The sequence below is a fragment of the Electrona antarctica genome (assembly GCF_951216825.1).
Source record: "Electrona antarctica genome assembly, chromosome: 16".
Classification (NCBI taxonomy): Eukaryota; Metazoa; Chordata; class Actinopteri; order Myctophiformes; family Myctophidae; genus Electrona; species Electrona antarctica.
In genome coordinates, this window is record NC_136797.1 from 3,791,445 (window position 1) to 3,810,326 (window position 18,882).

Consider the following 18,882-nt stretch of genomic DNA (forward strand, 5'->3'; position numbering starts at 1 on the left):
CGCCCGGTGGAGCCCTGGTGTAATGGCCTCATTGTAACGGGGACATCTCCCAGGGGTCTATAGCACATTGTAACAGGGACAGACTCCATCTCCCAGGAGGCTATAGGGCATTGTAACGGGGACAGACTCCATCTCCCAGGGGTCTATAGCACATTGTAATGGGGACAGACTCCATCTCCCAGGGGTCTATAGCACATTGTAACAGGGACAGACTCCATCTCCCAGGAGGCTATAGGGCATTGTAACGGGGACAGACTCCATCTCCCAGGGGTCTATAGCACATTGTAATGGGGACAGACTCCATCTCCCAGGGGTCTATAGCACATTGTAACAGGGACAGACTCCATCTCCCAGGGGTCTATAGCACATTGTAATGGGGACAGACTCCATCTCCCAGGGGTCTATAGCACATTGTAACAGGGACAGACTCCATCTCCCAGGGGTCTATAGCACATTGTAACAGGGACAGACTCCATCTCCCAGGGGTCTATAGCACATTGTAATGGGGACAGACTCCATCTCCCAGGGGTCTATAGCACATTGTAACAGGGACAGACTCCATCTCCCAGGTGTCTATAGCACATTGTAACAGGGACAGACTCCATCTCCCAGGGGTCTATAGGGCATTGTAACAGGGACAGACTCCATCTCCCAGGAGGCTATAGGGCATTGTAACAGGGACAGACTCCATCTCCCAGGAGGCTATAGGGCATTGTAACAGGGACAGACTCCATCTCCCAGGGGTCTATAGGGCATTGTAACAGGGACAGACTCCATCTCCCAGGAGGCTATAGGGCATTCTAACGGGGACAGAATCCATCTCCCAGGGGTCTATAGGGCATTGTAACGGGGACAGACTCCATCTCCCAGGGGTCTATAGGGCATTGTAACAGGGACAGACTCCATCTCCCAGGGGTCTATAGGGCATTGTAACAGGGACAGACTCCATCTCCCAGGGGTCTATAGGGCATTGTAACGGGGACAGACTCCATCTCCCAGGGGTCTATAGGGCATTGTAAGGCGGACAGACTCCATCTCCCAGGGGTCTAGCACATTGTAACGGGGACAGACTCCATCTCCCAGGGGTCTATAGGGCATTGTAACAGGGACAGACTCCATCTCCCAGGGGTCTATAGGGCATTGTAACAGGGACAGACTCCATCTCCCAGGGGTCTAGCACATTGTAACAGGGACAGACTCCATCTCCCAGGAGGCTATAGGGCATTGTAACGGGGACAGACTCCATCTCCCAGGGGTCTATAGGGCATTGTAACAGGGACAGACTCCATCTCCCAGGGGTCTATAGGGCATTGTAACTGGGACAGACTCCATCTCCCAGGAGGCTATAGGGCATTGTAACAGGGACAGACTCCATCTCCCAGGAGGCTATAGGGCATTGTAACGGGGACAGACTCCTTCTCCCAGGGGTCTATAGGGCATTGTAACGGGGACAGACTCCATCTCCCAGGGGTCTATAGGGCATTGTAACGGGGATAGACTCCATCTCCCAGGGGTCTATAGGGCATTGTAAAGGGGACAGACTCCATCTCCCAGGGGTCTATAGGACATTGTAACGGGGACAGACTCCATCTCCCAGGGGTCTATAGCACATTGTAATGGGGACAGACTCCATCTCCCAGGGGTCTATAGCACATTGTAACAGGGACAGACTCCATCTCCCAGGGGTCTATAGCACATTGTAACAGGGACAGACTCCATCTCCCAGGGGTCTATAGCACATTGTAATGGGGACAGACTCCATCTCCCAGGGGTCTATAGCACATTGTAACAGGGACAGACTCCATCTCCCAGGGGTCTATAGCACATTGTAACAGGGACAGACTCCATCTCCCAGGGGTCTATAGGGCATTGTAACAGGGACAGACTCCATCTCCCAGGAGGCTATAGGGCATTGTAACAGGGACAGACTCCATCTCCCAGGAGGCTATAGGGCATTGTAACGGGGACAGACTCCATCTCCCAGGAGGCTATAGGGCATTCTAACGGGGACAGAATCCATCTCCCAGGGGTCTATAGGGCATTGTAACGGGGACAGACTCCATCTCCCAGGGGTCTATAGGGCATTGTAACAGGGACAGACTCCATCTCCCAGGGGTCTATAGGGCATTGTAACAGGGACAGACTCCATCTCCCAGGGGTCTATAGGGCATTGTAACAGGGACAGACTCCATCTCCCAGGGGTATATAGGGCATTGTAACGGGGACAGACTCCATCTCCCAGGGGTCTATAGGGCATTGTAACGGGGACAGACTCCATCTCCCAGGGGTCTATAGGGCATTGTAACGGGGACAGACTCCATCTCCCAGGGGTCTATAGGGCATTGTAAGGCGGACAGACTCCATCTCCCAGGGGTCTAGCACATTGTAACGGGGACAGACTCCATCTCCCAGGGGTCTATAGGGCATTGTAACAGGGACAGACTCCATCTCCCAGGGGTCTATAGGGCATTGTAACAGGGACAGACTCCATCTCCCAGGGGTCTAGCACATTGTAACAGGGACAGACTCCATCTCCCAGGAGGCTATAGGGCATTGTAACAGGGACAGACTCCATCTCCCAGGAGGCTATAGGGCATTGTAACGGGGACAGACTCCATCTCCCAGGGGTCTATAGGGCATTGTAACGGGGACAGACTCCATCTCCCAGGGGTCTATAGGGCATTGTAACTGGGACAGACTCCATCTCCCAGGAGGCTATAGGGCATTGTAACGGGGACAGACTCCATCTCCCAGGGGTCTATAGGGCATTGTAACAGGGACAGACTCCATCTCCCAGGGGTCTATAGGGCATTGTAACTGGGACAGACTCCATCTCCCAGGAGGCTATAGGGCATTGTAACAGGGACAGACTCCATCTCCCAGGAGGCTATAGGGCATTGTAACGGGGACAGACTCCTTCTCCCAGGGGTCTATAGGGCATTGTAACGGGGACAGACTCCATCTCCCAGGGGTCTATAGGGCATTGTAACGGGGATAGACTCCATCTCCCAGGGGTCTATAGGGCATTGTAAAGGGGACAGACTCCATCTCCCAGGGGTCTATAGGACATTGTAACGGGGACAGACTCCATCTCCCAGGGGTCTATAGCGCATTGTAACAGGGACAGACTCCATCTCCCAGGGGTCTATAGGGCATTGTAACAGGGACAGACTCCATCTCCCATGGGTCTATATGGCATTGTAACGGGGACAGACTCCATATCCCAGGGGTCTATAGGGCATTGTAACGGGGACAGACTCCATCTCCCAGGGGTCTATAGCACATTCTAACGGGGACAGACTCCATCTCCCAGGGGTCTATAGCACATTGTAACGGGGATAGACTCCATCTCCCAGGGGTCTATAGGGCATTGTAACAGGGACAGACTCCATCTCCCAGGGGTCTATAGGGCATTGTAACGGGGACAGACTCCATCTCCCAGGGGTCTATAGGGCATTGTAACAGGGACAGACTCCATCTCCCAGGGGTCTATAGGGCATTGTAACTGGGACAGACTCCATCTCCCAGGAGGCTATAGGGCATTGTAACAGGGACAGACTCCATCTCCCAGGAGGCTATAGGGCATTGTAACGGGGACAGACTCCATCTCCCAGGGGTCTATAGGGCATTGTAACGGGGACAGACTCCATCTCCCAGGGGTCTATAGGGCATTGTAACAGGGACAGACTCCATCTCCCAGGGGTCTAGCACATTGTAACAGGGACAGACTCCATCTCCCAGGAGGCTTTAGGGCATTGTAACAGGGACAGACTCCATCTCCCAGGAGGCTATAGGGCATTGTAACGGGGACAGACTCCATCTCCCAGGGGTCTATAGGGCATTGTAACGGGGACAGACTCCATCTCCCAGGGGTCTATAGGGCATTGTAACTGGGACAGACTCCATCTCCCAGGAGGCTATAGGGCATTGTAACGGGGACAGACTCCATCTCCCAGGGGTCTATAGGGCATTGTAACAGGGACAGACTCCATCTCCCAGGGGTCTAGCACATTGTAACAGGGACAGACTCCATCTCCCAGGAGGCTATAGGGCATTGTAACAGGGACAGACTCCATCTCCCAGGAGGCTATAGGGCATTGTAACGGGGACAGACTCCATCTCCCAGGGGTCTATAGGGCATTGTAACGGGGACAGACTCCATCTCCCAGGGGTCTATAGGGCATTGTAACTGGGACAGACTCCATCTCCCAGGAGGCTATAGGGCATTGTAACGGGGACAGACTCCATCTCCCAGGGGTCTATAGGGCATTGTAACAGGGACAGACTCCATCTCCCAGGGGTCTATAGGGCATTGTAACTGGGACAGACTCCATCTCCCAGGAGGCTATAGGGCATTGTAACAGGGACAGACTCCATCTCCCAGGGGTCTATAGGGCATTGTAACAGGGACAGACTCCATCTCCCAGGAGGCTATAGGGCATTGTAACGGGGACAGACTCCTTCTCCCAGGGGTCTATAGAGCGTCGCAGTCCCGCCTCCTACCCTGGACCAAGGATAGTCTAAGAAGGATGAGACGCGAAGACCGTACGGGCGACGCCATGTTGCTTATGGAAGGAAAGAAACATGCGCAGTTGAGACCAAGGAAGCTGAACGCGGAAGTGTTGGCTGCATATAGCCCATTGCGCATGTTTCTTTCCTTCCAAAGCAACATGGCGTCGCCCGTACGGTCTTCGCGTCTCATCCTTCTTAGACTATCCTTGCCCTGGACCAGGAAATGAAACCCAATGCATTATTCTCATAGACATTTCTTAAAGTATTTATTTAAAGACGGTTACGCCGCGGACAAAGCCAACTCGAGTCGTGACAACTCATGACAACACAAACAATATTTTGGACCAAACAAATAATTAAAAAAGAAAAAAACGGCAGGTTACAACACTTTTTTTGTTGTTTTTCTTCTTTGTAATTATTTGTTTGGTCCAAAATATTGTTTGTGTTGTCATGAGTTGTCACGACTCCAGTTGGCTTTGTCCGCGGCGTAACCGTCTTTAAATAAATACTTTAAGAAATGTCTATGAGAATAATGCATTGGGTTTCATTTCCTGGTCCAGGGTAGGAGGCGGGACTGCGACGCTCTATAGGGCATTGTAACGGGGACAGACTCCATCTCCCAGGGGTCTATAGGGCATTGTAACGGGGACCTATACGTCTTCTGTCTGTGTTCCAGCAGGGGGCAGCAGTCAGCCAGTAGAGGAACACAGCGTGTCCATGGGCTTCCACCAGTGGCTGGCCAGTGTGACGGAGAGAATCCACCACACCATGAACTACCAGTTTGATGGTGAGATAATATGTAGATCTCGCTCTCGCTGTCGCTCTCGCTCTCGCTCTCGCTCTCGCTCTCGCTCTCGCTCTCGCTCTCTCTCTCTCGCTCTCGCTCTCTCTCAGGCTTCGTACACACATATCAGACGAACATGCTCTGTGCTGTCCGTGTTTCATGGCTGCCTCAATGTTTTTCCAATGGAAGTCACGTGGTTTGACCAAACAGTTGTGTGTGATGGGGGGTGGGGGGGCAATCAAACAAAAGTGTTTGGTCAAACCACGTGACTTCCATTGGAAAAGCATTGAGGCGGCCATGAAACACAGGCAGAGCACAGCACAGTTGTTCTTTATGTGTGTACGAAGCCACACTCTCTCTCTCTCTCTCTCTCTCTCTCTCTCTCTCTCTCTCTCTCTCTCTCTCTCTCTCTGCAATTGTGAACAATAGCCAAAGTAAGATCATTTATATCTGTTGGCAGATCATACGGTTCACTGCAGTGAGATGATGTATGTTTGTTTCCTACATTTAGTTTGTAATTAATGTTATTATTATTTCTTTAAATAAACATTCCCAAAAAGCTAATCATGAATTAGAAACAAATTCAAAGATTATTTTTTTCCGGTCATTTCATGAAGAAATCAATGAGAAATCAAGGAAATTCCCTAACTTGGAAAATAAATGTTTGAGAAGTATAGTAGTGAAAATAGCCGATCTACAAGTTTGAGCTTGTAGATCTGCTATTTGGGTCCCAGGGAGACATCGGGCTCTATTTGAACTATTCAAAAATGGTTTTTTTAAATAGTAAAATAAAATCACACCCATTTGAAGTGAGTTGTGCAACTCCGTGTGGGGGTCCCCGGGGGGTCCCCGGAAGTTCCAGACTTACAGGAATGCGCCCCGCGTCCGAAACGGTCGAGAAATTACTCATTTCCGTACACGGTAACTCATGAGAATGAGTTACTGTACTGTACTGTACTGTACTGTACTGTACTGTACTGTACTGTACTGTACTGTACTGTACTGTACTGTCACACGCAAAATCATCATATATATACAGCATGGACGAAAGTAAAGCCCATCAAATTAATCTTTTAGGTCACAGGGTGAAAATGTTGAGAGCCAATGCTCTATAGTTCACCTTTGGAAATAATAGACCCCAGGAAATCACATCTGGCCACAGAAGATCGCAGGATCTACTGAATGTGAAGGAGGCCTACTGGGGGGAAGCCACACTGTGTCATAGGATCTACTGAATGTGAAGGTAGCCTACTGGGGGGAAGCCACACTGTGTGAGGATCTACTGAATGTGAAGGAGGCCTACTGGGGGGGAAGCCACACTGTGTGTCACAGGATCTACTGAATGTGAAGGAAGCCTACTGGAGGGGAAGACACACTGTGTGTCACAGGATCTACTGAATGTGAAGGTAGCCTACTGGGGGGGAAGCCACACTGTGTGTCACAGGATCTACTGAATGTGAAGGTAGCCTACTGGGGGGAAGCCACACTGTGTGTCACAGGATCTACTGAATGTGAAGGAAGCCTACTGGAGGGGAAGACACACTGTGTGTCACAGGATCTACTGAATGTGAAGGTAGCCTACTGGGGGGGAAGCCACACTGTGTGTCACAGGATCTACTGAATGTGAAGGTAGCCTACTGGGGGGAAGCCACACTGTGTGTCACAGGATCTACTGAATGTGAATGTAGCCTACTGGGGGGAAGCCACACTGTGTGTCACAGGATCTACTGAATGTGAAGGAGGCCTACTGGGGGGGAAGCCACACTGTGTGTCATAGGATCTACTGAATGTGAAGGAGGCCTACTGGGGGGAAGCCACACTGTGTGAGGATCTACTGAATGTGAAGGAGGCCTACTGGGGGGGAAGCCACACTGTGTGAGGATCTACTGAATGTGAAGGACGCCTACTGGGGGGAAGCCACACTGTGTGTCACAGGATCTACTGAATGTGAAGGAGGCCTACTGGGGGGAAGCCACACTGTGTGTCACAGGATCTACTGAATGTGAAGGAAGCCTACTGGGGGGGAAGCCACACTGTGTGAGGATCTACTGAATGTGAAGGACGCCTACTGGGGGGGAAGCCACACTGTGTGTCACAGGATCTACTGAATGTGAAGGACGCCTACTGGGGGGGAAGCCACACTGTGTGTCATAGGCTCAATATGTCAGTTTGACACATTCAGTAGATCCTGTGATGTTTTGTGACCAGATTAATTCCCTGGGGTCTAGTAAAGTTATTTAAAGTTATTAAAAGTTATTAGAGTTATTCAAAGTTATTAGAATGTATTAGAAGTTATTCACGTAGTATTTGCCCATTATTATCCATTATTATGAGCCATTATTACCCATGGTCACCTCACCACCGATAAATCAGACTATGAATAACGCTTCAATATGTTTGCATGTCTTTGCTGCTCCAGGGAAGCCGGAAGCGTTGGTGTACCACATCCCCCAGGAGTTCTTCAACGCCCTGCAGCACCGTCTGTCCCTGGGGTCCAAGAAGAGACGCCTGCCCAACACAACCACAGGTGGTTACAATAGAATATGTTGTCGTCGTTGGATACGATTTTGTCCACAATTTCATGCTGTATTGATGTCGGTACCATTATGTCGGCGACTGTGGCTCAGTAGGTAGAGCAGGACGTGATGATCCCATGATCCATGGGTCGGCGGTTAGAATCCCGGCTCCTCCTGTCTACATGTCGAAGTGTCCTTGAGCAAGACACTGAACCCCAAATTGCTCCCGATGTGCTGGTTGGTACCTTGCATGGCTTCCGCTGCAATCGGTGTATGAATGGGTGAATGTAATGCACAATCTATGTAAAGCGCCTTGGATAAAGGCGTTATATAAATGTACCATTTACCATTTTATTATGAGAGATATTGTATTGATGTTGGTACCATTATGAGAGACAACAGGCAAACGCTGGTCAAAAATAACAATTATTCTCTAATTGTGTAAAGTTATTCTACATTCTCTATTTTTGACCAGATTTGACTGAGGGACTGACATTGGATTTTTATTTTTCATGTCGTATGAAAGCAGGGAATCATAGCTTCAAATTGACATATTGGTTGTTCAGTTTGACCCACCAGTTTTGGAGATATGGCTTATAGAGTAATGTCTTGCAGAGAAACAGCGAGTTGAGAAAACATGCTTGAAAAGGTTCACTTCTGTGGTCTCTAACATTACACCTAGCTACATGTTTAAGCATTTATTTCATATTTACATGTCAATTTCAGCTCTGACATTTATTTCAGACATGCTCTAATGTGAAGAGTCTGCCTGTGCTATTAACTCATTTTGGATAAAAAAATAAAAATAAAACGTTTTTTTGTCCTCCTTCCAAAAGCTAGAGGCCCCTCAGTCAAATCTGGTCACAATTGTGTAAAATTATTCTACATTGTCTAATTGTGTAGACTTCTTGTAAATTAAATAATGCAGATCTGGACCCGCAATTATGGATTTGTTCAGTTTAATTTTACACTCTCAAGAAGAGTTAAAGATCTATAAGGGTCCATTTGGTTACCAACTCTCCATCATTTAGCTGGGGACCACCTGGAACCTCCTCAAGGACCACTGGTTAAGAACCACTGTTTTAGGGGCTTCTAAATTTCCCCTTAAAAACTCTGTAACTCTGAAACCAAGAGTTACAGACCTACAAATGTAAAAAAAAAAAAAAGGTAATTAAATGTTGACATATTATTACTTATAGCAGCTTTAAATGCAATGTGTTGTTGGCTAATAATAATAATTATTTGTCTGTGTTCTCTCTCTCTCTGCTTATGTCAGCATTCGTAAGGAATGACTCTCTACCTCTGGGCTCATTCTCCAAATACACCTGGAACATCACCAACCTGATGCAGGTCAAACGCATCCTGGACACCCCACAGGTTAGTTGGCCACTAGAGGGCGTATGCAAGGCATACACAGTGCTGCCTTGATCCCGCCTCTAGCTGCCGCTGATTGGCCAGGCCGTTTGGTGGCCGGAGCATCAAGTCTGCCTGAGAGTTCCCAGATGGGAGCAGGAGGGCGGAACCCAGTGTACTCTCTGCTGCCCCATCTGGCGGAGTCAGGTTACGTATGCACATGCATGAAGTCAATGGGAAATCGAGTGGCAAAGTGAGTCAGTCAGTTTAACCCATTTAGGCCTGACGTCGAAATAAAAATAAAAAAGTCTTCTGAAAGGATATATATTCAAAGATTTGTGTCGCATTTTCACGATTTTTCAAAAATAGCAGACCTACAAGCTCGTAGCGCGCCACTCGGTGGGAACACAAAAACGATGATTTGATTGGCTGGCCACTCGTAGCGATGATTTGATTGGCTGAGCAAAGTACATATTATTGAGGATAAGAAGTGAGGGGCAGAAAAGTGAAGACGCCAAAAGTGATTGGTTGGAATGACATTTTGTGATGATTTGATTGGCTGAGCACGGAATGCGATGTATGATGATAACAGCCCCCCCCACACACACACACTAATTTTAGTTCCATGTTGCCATGTTTGGCGTTGGTCTACTGCAGATGCCTCTGGAACTGACCCAGAGTTTTGTGAAGAACATGGACGGCTCCTACTCCCCGTTCCACCGTCCAGACTGCCCCCCCACTGACCCACAGCGTCCAGACTGTCCCACTGACCCACAGCCGGACGGCTCCAGAACAGACAGACCTCTGGCCATCAGACCCATGGAGTTGCGCACCTTCCTCAAAGTGGGTGAGTGTCTGTCCAGTACCTGGCTTTGGGCTTTTGTCAGGGGCAGTGTTGATTTCGTCGACTAAAACTATTAACTCTTTGAGCGTTTCAATGATTTCTATATAGTAGGTAGACTTCTCTATGGCATAATCCCGTTTTTGAATGATTTATTGAAAATTCTCTGTTGTGAATGTGTGACAATGAAAGACCTTCAGAGAAAGCTTGACGTGTCTGCTTCCAGGAAAAAAATGAACTGAGTTGATAAAATGTTTAGTTTTTGTGTTGGAAGCCATTTAAAAGAGCCTGCATTTACACTGGGTAGTGTTTCTAGGGCAACAAAAAAAGTTATGCCCGGTTGAAGTTTTATTTTCTAAATAACTTTTTTTCTGCTGGGCGTACATAGCCATGCAATATCTCATTTTAAAGGGTGAGTTGTCTAGTTCAATTAAAATAAAATAAAAAGTTTCTCACATGTACCACTGTAGATATTTTGCCATCTATAAATAGCATGGTCAGTCATGATCAATCTGACCTATCCAGCTAAAAGTCCCCATATCTCTGAATGAATTGGAACATCATATAAACTCAATTCTTTTTTGGGGTGAAATTAGACATTCTAACGCACATTTTGATATATACCATGTTTACATAGTCTTACCAGTACCTTGTCTATTCATGCATGTATCTCAAAAACCTATTATGAAGAAACACAGTTTTGATAAAAAACACATCCAAGGACATTGTTTTGATATGACTTGGTGCCCATGAAATGTATCACAATATAGACTTGAATGTATACTGTATTATAAAAAAGAAATTGAGTTATTACCATCTACCGTTACAGAGTAAATCACAGTTGAAACTCGCTTAGTCATATACAATAAACCTCACAATAGTGAACAAAATAGCCATGACAGGTCTAACTCATTGTAAAAGCGTCTTTTATTTTTTATGACTACTAACATAATAAAATTATAATAAATATTACAGAAAAGAAATAGGCCTACATACAAAACAGTTGTCCCCAAACTCCCCAGTGTCCCCAAACCACTGCATTCCAGTTGTTCTTGACGGTGTGTGTGTGTGTGTGTGTGTAGGCTAAATAATAATAATAATTAAAAAAAACTGCCCCCCTGAAATGAATGAATCCGGTTCAGTGTCGGAGAACTCCATCGCAGTCTTGACTCTTCGTCTTCATCATCATCATCCTCCTCCTCATCTGATGTCAGTTCTAAATATATAAAAAATAAACATTTAGCTGTTGTCAGTGCACGCTACTATTACATGGTGTTTGTAGCTGGCTGCTAGTATCACGATAAAATAATAGGCGACGTTAGAATGACACCAATGAGTGCTCGCAGGTATAATATCCAGCACCATCGCGTCTCCACATTCCACTGGCTGTTGGCTAGTTGCTAGCAAACACTGCAGAAATGGTACTGGCTATTGGCCAGGGGGGGGGGGACGTAGGCTATCTGACATCGTCGTCATCATCATCATCACACGGTGACACACTAAACAATGTAAAATCATGATTGTTGAGTGGTGTAAACCACTCCTACAACTGGCTTTTTTGTGCAGAAAAAATGAGCATGGTTGCTATGTTCACCCTGTTCACCCGGGTGTGATTCCTACAACTGGCTTTGTTTGTGCAGAAAAAATGAGCATGGTTGCTATGTTCACCCGGGTGTGATTTCATTACGTCAGACATGATTTCATTACGTCATACAGACCTTACACCACTCAGTTCACACGGGTGTGATTGTATACAATACAATGAATGCGATTATCATGCAAGCTCATATAACTCATGGACAAAATAAATCTACAAGCTCACAACGCGTCGTGCATGTGACCTGTTTGAGCTTGTAGAGCTGGCTGCTAGTATCACGATAAAATAATAGGCGACGTTAGAATGACACCAATGAGTGCTCGCGGGTATAATATCCAGCACCATTGCGTCGCCACATTCCACTGGCTGTAGGCTAGTTGCTAGCAAACACTGCAGAAATGGTACTGGCTATTGGCCGGGGGGGGGGGACGGGGGGACGTAGGCTATCTGACATCATCGTCATCATCATCATCACACGGTGACACACTAAACAATGTAAAATCATGATTGTATATAATACAATACAATGAATGCGATTATCATGCAAGCTCATATAACTCATGGACAAAAGAAATCTACAAGCTCACAACGCGTCGCGCATGTGACCTGTTTGAGCTTGTAGATCATCATGTTTGTTCTCCGTCTTTGTAGACAGTAAAAGGTGCTGGCTAATGGCTGGAGGGGGGGGTTAGTGTCGGTCGGTGCAGTACAAATGTATCGTAGCAGGCATGCAGCCATGCACGCATGGCAGTACAATTATTTTATATTGTAGCGTGCCATATAGGCGATCTGATCTGAAGAGTAATGTTCGCTCCTTTTATTTACTGTCTACAAATACGGAGAACAAACATGCATCGTTTACTGAAGCAACGCGTGGTTATGTGCGACGCGTTGTGAGCTTGTAGATTTATTTTGTCCATGATTTCTGATCACTATAGAAGGGCATTTTCTACAATAAGATTACCTCAAAACATTCCGGGTTGATCGTCTTCTTTCAATGGTTTCCCGGTATAGCTCATCGGACGACGATGAGGAGACAATGAGTGGTAGTGGCCGGTCCCCGCTCCGGTTCTAAGCCCAGCCACCGGTCCCAGCGACCGGGCTGGTGGGGACTGGAGAAGGCGACTGGGACGCGTATGGATCAATACTACTACCACAAAACTCGCTCAAATAAATATTACTGCTTTCAACTTTTTCTGATAGAAAATCGCTCGGGCGAGACGTCAAACGGGCTGAACACTGAAAACTATGAAAACTCCCTCCGCCCCCACTGTTTACTGGGGTGTGGGATCAGCTTCCAATGGCAAAGCGTACACGTGTGTCACGTGACACGGGTTTTCTGGGAAATGTAGTTGATATTTATGCTCAATACTCTATACAGAGGTGCGGACCGAATTAATCAATTGGTATTAATAAAAATCACACCCGTGTGAACTGAGTGGTGTAAGGTTTTATATAGCATGATCAGCTGTGGTCTGACGTAATGTGAGGTATTATATAAGGTAAGGTATTATATAGCCTGATCAGCTCTGATCTGACGTAATGAAATCACACCCGGATGTGATTTCACAACTGGTTGTTTTTGTGCAGAGAAAATGACCACGGTTGCTACGGTCATCCAGTTCACCCGGGTGTGATTTAATTACGTCAGAAATTATTTTGAACATAGCAACCATGGTCATTTTTTTATGCACACAAAAGCCAGTTGTAGGAGTGGTTTACACCACTCAAAAAAAGAACTACGGAAAATCACGTACAAGTCAGACAGAACTAATGCATAACTCCACGTGTTTTCCAGTAGTAATCTGTCTAAGGGTTAAGGCGGAAAATGTACGTCGACTACCTTTTTCCCATGACGAAAACTAAACGGAAACTAATTGAAAACTGAGCTACGATGACTAAAACTAAGACTAAATATAGCTGCAAGCAGCGATAAGGCGGGACCAATAAAGAAGACAATATGCAATAAGAACAATATGCACAAATAAGACTGAAGAGCTGAGTTGTCAGCACCGGGATTTGAACACACAACCTTGTGGTTAAAAGGCGAGAGCTCTACTGACTGAGCTTACACAGAGACAATCAGTGACTACAATGTAAACAGGAAAATCATTCAGTGTGTTTGATAACAATCGTGTGTCCTCGTTTTGGGCATGTCATTATCCATTACTACAGTGTGTTCGCTGTTCATGTTTTCACGTACAAAGTTCTCTTCAACTGGAATTTCAGATAATGGTCCATACATTGTGTGTAGAACGTTTCACGCAAATTCCTCAAAAAACCAGGCAGAAAATCAGGTATTAGCATTCTTCAAACTGCTCAAAATGGCGGAAAATCTGAGGGCGGAGCTTACTTTTCAAAGTGACAGATGTGTTCCCCATGAGTCAAGGAACATGTGGAAACAAGTGCCATGAATGTTGACCAAACAATGCATGAGTTACAACTGTTCAAAGGTTTCATTTTCAAATAATTGCCATAGCGCCCCCCTTTGACCAATTGGAGTAATGACCCTCTACCATACTGTAAAGTCGCATAAGCATATTACGCTGCATGTATGTATGAGTTTTGTATGTATGTATGTTTTTCATTTAATTCAAAATGATGGGTGATCTAAAGGTCAGAGGTCAAAAGTCAGAACACGAAAGTTGTTCGGCATGAGGAGACACATATGTGTATCAAAGTGTTATTGCCAACGGTCAAACGGTTCATGAGATATGTACGTTCAAAGTTTGCATTTTCAATTGAGTGCTATAGCGCCACCATTTGGCCAATCATGATGGGCTTCGCATAGTCACCGTTTGGCATGGCCCTCTATCAGATTACCGTGTTTCGCGAAAACCGACTGCACGGTTCAGCCAGAACAGCTATTTTTGGCGGAAGGAGGAGAAGAAGAAGGAGAATAAAAAAAAACACAAAAACAATAAGTGACCAAAGTCACTGCGTGACTTCTTGGTCCCTTAAATATACTGACAATTTCGTCCACGAATAAAAACTAGACTCAAATGTTAGGAAGGGGCGTAGCGGCGTGTTGTGAGCTTGTAGATCTGCTATTTTCAGCATGCAACTAATTGTAAAATGTCTTCTACTGGATAACATTCTAGTCTAGTTTTTATCTGTTGACGAAATTGTCAATACATTTAGTCTTCTTAGCTTAGTTTTCATCTAGTTTCCATTTAGTATTCGTCTTTGAAAAAAAGGTGGTCGACGAACATTTTTCGTCTTAGTTTTTTTTTTTACAAAACGACAAAAACAACAACGCTTGTTATTATCCATTGATTTCTGTGAACCAGGAGCGTTGGCCGCCGCGGATCAGAAGGAAGCCACTCCCTTTGTGATCGAGTGGATCCCGGACGTGCTGCCTCGCTCGCGGGTCGGAGAGCTGCGGATCCGCTTTGAGTTCGGCCACGAGCAGAGCGGTGGTCCGCCGGAGCACGGAGGTGGCGGCGGCGGCGGCGGCGCGGCATCGAACCGGAGGAGGAACGGAGCGGCGAGCAGCAGCAACACAAAGACCCCCCCGGTGGTCTCCATCCAGCCTCCACACTCACAGCCTGGAGACGTTCTGCAAATTGTGCTTTAACCCATTCAGGCCTGACCTCAAAATTAAAAAATAAATATTCTAAATCCTCCAGTTTTCTGAAAATATTTTTCAAAAATAGCAGACCTACAAGCTCGTAGCGCGCCACTCGGTGGCGCGATATGAGCTTGTAGATCTGCTATTTTTCAATAGCCAAATTACAACATAATGTTTAAAACACCAACATAATGTTTAAAACACCAAAAGTGGTTCCCGCCCAGAATGGGCTGGTCCAGGGGTTCCCGCCCAGAATGGGCTGGTCCGGGGGTTCCCACCCAGAATGGGCTGGTCCGGGGGTCCCCGCCCAGAATGGGCTGGTCCGGGGGTCCCCGCCCAGAATGGGCTGGTCCAGGGGTTCCCGCCCAGAATGGGCTGGTCAAGGGGTCCCCGCCCAGAATGGGCTGGTCCAGGGGTCCCCGCCCAGAATGGGCTGGTCCAGGGGTTCCCGCCCAGAATGGGCTGGTCCAGGGGTCCCCGCCCAGAATGGGCTGGTCCAGGGGTTCCCGCCCAAAATCGGCTGGTCCAGGGGTCCCCGCCCAGAATGGGCTGGTCCGGGGGTCCCCGCCCAGAATGGGCTGGTCCGGGGGTTCCCACCCAGAATGGGCTGGTCCGGGGGTTCCCACCCAGAATGGGCTGGTCCGGGGGTCCCCGCCCAGAATGGGCTGGTCCGGGGGTCCCCACCCAGAATGGGCTGGTCCGGGGGTCCCCGCCCAGAATGGGCTGGTCCGGGGGTCCCCTCCCAGAATGGGCTGGTCCGGGGGTCCCCACCCAGAATGGGCTGGTCCGGGGGTCCTCGCCCAGAATGGGCTGGTCCGGGGGTCCCCGCCCAGAATGGGCTGGTCCGGGGGTCCCCGCCCAGAATGGGCTGGTCCGGGGTCCACACAAAATGTGCCAACATTTAGATCTAGGAGATAACATTGAGCTGTGTACTGTAGGACTGTATGTACTGAATGACTCTATGTCAGTGGTTCTAAAACATATTCATGTCAAGGACCCCCAAATATAACATTGGCCGCCGACCCCCATCTGGAAATATGTTGTTCCAGGGACCCCCCCCCCCCCCCCCCAGTAGCAAAGATTTGAGTTAAAAACTGTAACAATATATATTCAAAGATTCCAGGCACATTTTTTCAAAAATAGCAGATCTACAAGCCCAGAGCGCGGCACCGAGTGCCGCTCTCTGAGCTTGTAGATCTGCTATTTTTCAATAGCTAAAGCATAACATACCAAAAGGGGTTCCCGCCCAAAATGGGTTAAAAAAAAGAACCTGTGAGAAAAGGTTGGTACATATAGTAGATTTTGGGGGGAAAAAAATATTGCTATGGTGAATCTTATAGATTAGTCAATTTCACATGATTATTATTTTATTATAAAAGAAAAGTGTTATGTTTAACTCACCTTCGGTATGGTTGTATGGTAATAACACCTAGGGCTACATCTTGTTTAACTCACCTTCGGTATGGTTGTATGGTAATAACACCTAGGGCTACATCTTGTTTAACTCACCTTCGGTATGGTTGTATGGTAATAACACCTAGGGCTACATCTTGCCTAAATCCTTATTATCCTCATTGTTTTACTATTTTAAAGAACCTTTTAAAATAGTTCAAAGTGCCGATCTACAAGCTCACGCCGTCTCGTGTCGATGTAGATCGGCTAGTTGAATTATTTTAAAATGTTTTTGGAAAAAAAATCACACCCGTGTGAAGTGAGGGGCGCTGATATAGTCTTAGCTCATGTTGCTGTGATGTAATGGTGATTTAAAACAAACGGTGTCAAAACAAACATTAAATTATCTTATATCGTTAATGACATTTAATGTTTGTGTTTAGGAACAAGATGACATTTTCCCTGCATTGTCAAAAACAAACATTGAACTAAAAACAAACATTAAGCCTGTATATAGGAGGGGCTAGCGCCCCTCAAAAATGGCGAATACGTTTAGGGATGAGGCATAAGGGTGGCGCAAGATACGGCCCCTAGTGTAACTTATTATTGCTCGTGTCTATTATCTTATTAGTTTGATTCATATCCATGTATGAAATGAAATGAAATGAAATCTATATTTACCCAGGGTATCTGGGCTAAGCTCAAGAACTTGTTTCCAGCCAGGCCCTGCTCATAGAACACATTTCATCGTAGTGGTTCAATGCCTTGTTCAAGGGCACTTCAGCGGTGGTAATTTTAACGTGTCGGACGGCTGATTCGAACTAGGAACCTTCCGGTATCAAGACCGCGCCGCTATCCGTTCGGCCACCGCTGCCACTGCCACCGCTGACTGAAGTCAAAGAAGAGCTACAGTAATGGCCATTAGCAGCAGTGCTATATATTATACTCTACGCTTGAGTTACATTTTTTGAGTGGTGTAAACCACTCCTACAACTGGCTTTGTTAGTCTGTCTGTCTGTGCTCAAAAAATGAGCATGGTTGCTACGGTCACCCAGTTCACCCGGGTGTGATTTCATTACGTCAGACATTACATCAGACCACAGCTGATCAGTCTATATAAGACCTTACACCACTCAGTTCACACGGGTGTGATTTTATTTTTATTAAATGGGTTTTTGTCACAAAAAATAAACATAAAATATATATATTTTTGAGTGGTGTAAACCACTCCTACAACTGGCTTTTGTGTGCAGAAAAGATGTTCAAAATAATTTCTGACGTAATTAAATCACACCCGGGTGAACTGGATGACCGTAGCAACCATGCTCATTTTTTCTGCACAAAAAAAGCCAGTTGTGAAATCACATCCGGGTGTGATTTCATTACGTCAGATCAGAGCTGATCAGGCTATATAATACCTTACACCACTCAGTTCACACGGGTGTGATTTTTTAAATACAACTGACGACTGAATTCAGAGACACTTGCTGAGAGAGAGAGAGGAGAGAGAGAGAGAGGGATGGGGGAGAGAGAGAGAGAGAGGGGGGGAGAGAGAGAGGGGGGGGGGGAGAGAGAGAGAGAGAGGGAGAGAGAGAGAGATGAAGCAGGTGAAACTACATTTATGGTTTAAAGTCGTGTGTCATGCGGCACAGACAGGAAAACCGACGTTTTGCTGCCATCTAGTGTTCGCCGGCAGACACTGCATGTGCCTGAAGATTATTATCGGTGCTGAAAATCAATGCTTCTCAAAGCTTTTCATGTCAAGGAGCAGGACCCCCAAATTAATGTCAGGGACCCCCATCTGAACACATGTTGTACCAGGGACCCCCATCTGAACACATGTTGTAACAGGGACCCCCATCTGAACACATGTTGTTGTACCAGGGACCCCCATCTGAACATAATGTTGTACCAGTGTGATATATTGGGTTTTGGTTACTTTCCAAGAACTGCCAATGCAGCCTGGCCTTTAGAGGGCAGCAACGGACTATCTATGGGGACTGTGGGTTACAGGTCAGAGTGTACTGTGTGCCCCGGATGTTCGGGATTCTTGATGATGATGTTGACCAAGCTTGTTGTTGTTACATGTCGAGCCGAAAGTAAAGTACTACTTGCCAACAACTGAGTGATTCTTTCAGAGACTATATAACATCTTTTGGCGACGAGGATGGGATGGCTACCATAGGCACGCTAATAGCGTTTGATGAGAAATCCCAGACATGGGAGGATTATTGCGAGATTTTGGAGCAGTTTTTCGCGGCAAATGGAATTGCCGACGGGGACAAACAAAGAGCCATATTGATAAGTGTGGTAGGT

The 18,882-nt window shown here is 46.8% G+C and overlaps 1 protein-coding gene across 5 annotated transcripts in view; it reads left to right on the top strand.

Moving 5' to 3' along the window:
* cUnh2orf42 (chromosome Un C2orf42 homolog) overlaps positions 1–15,227 on the top strand; it is a 45,087-nt gene extending 29,860 nt beyond the window's left edge. For 3 of the 5 annotated variants that reach the window (XM_079524676.1, XM_079524675.1, XM_079524678.1), the window contains 5 exons: positions 5,189–5,299; positions 7,716–7,823; positions 9,089–9,189; positions 9,823–10,012; positions 14,894–15,227. In XM_079524676.1, the coding sequence (XP_079380802.1) occupies positions 5,189–5,299; positions 7,716–7,823; positions 9,089–9,189; positions 9,823–10,012; positions 14,894–15,180 (797 nt within the window). In that variant the 3' untranslated portion in view covers positions 15,181–15,227. The remainder of the gene's footprint in view (positions 1–5,188; positions 5,300–7,715; positions 7,824–9,088; positions 9,190–9,822; positions 10,013–14,893) is intronic. The other 2 variants (XM_079524677.1, XM_079524679.1) reach the window with 1 other exon arrangement.
* Positions 15,228–18,882: the final 3,655 nt, after the last annotated feature.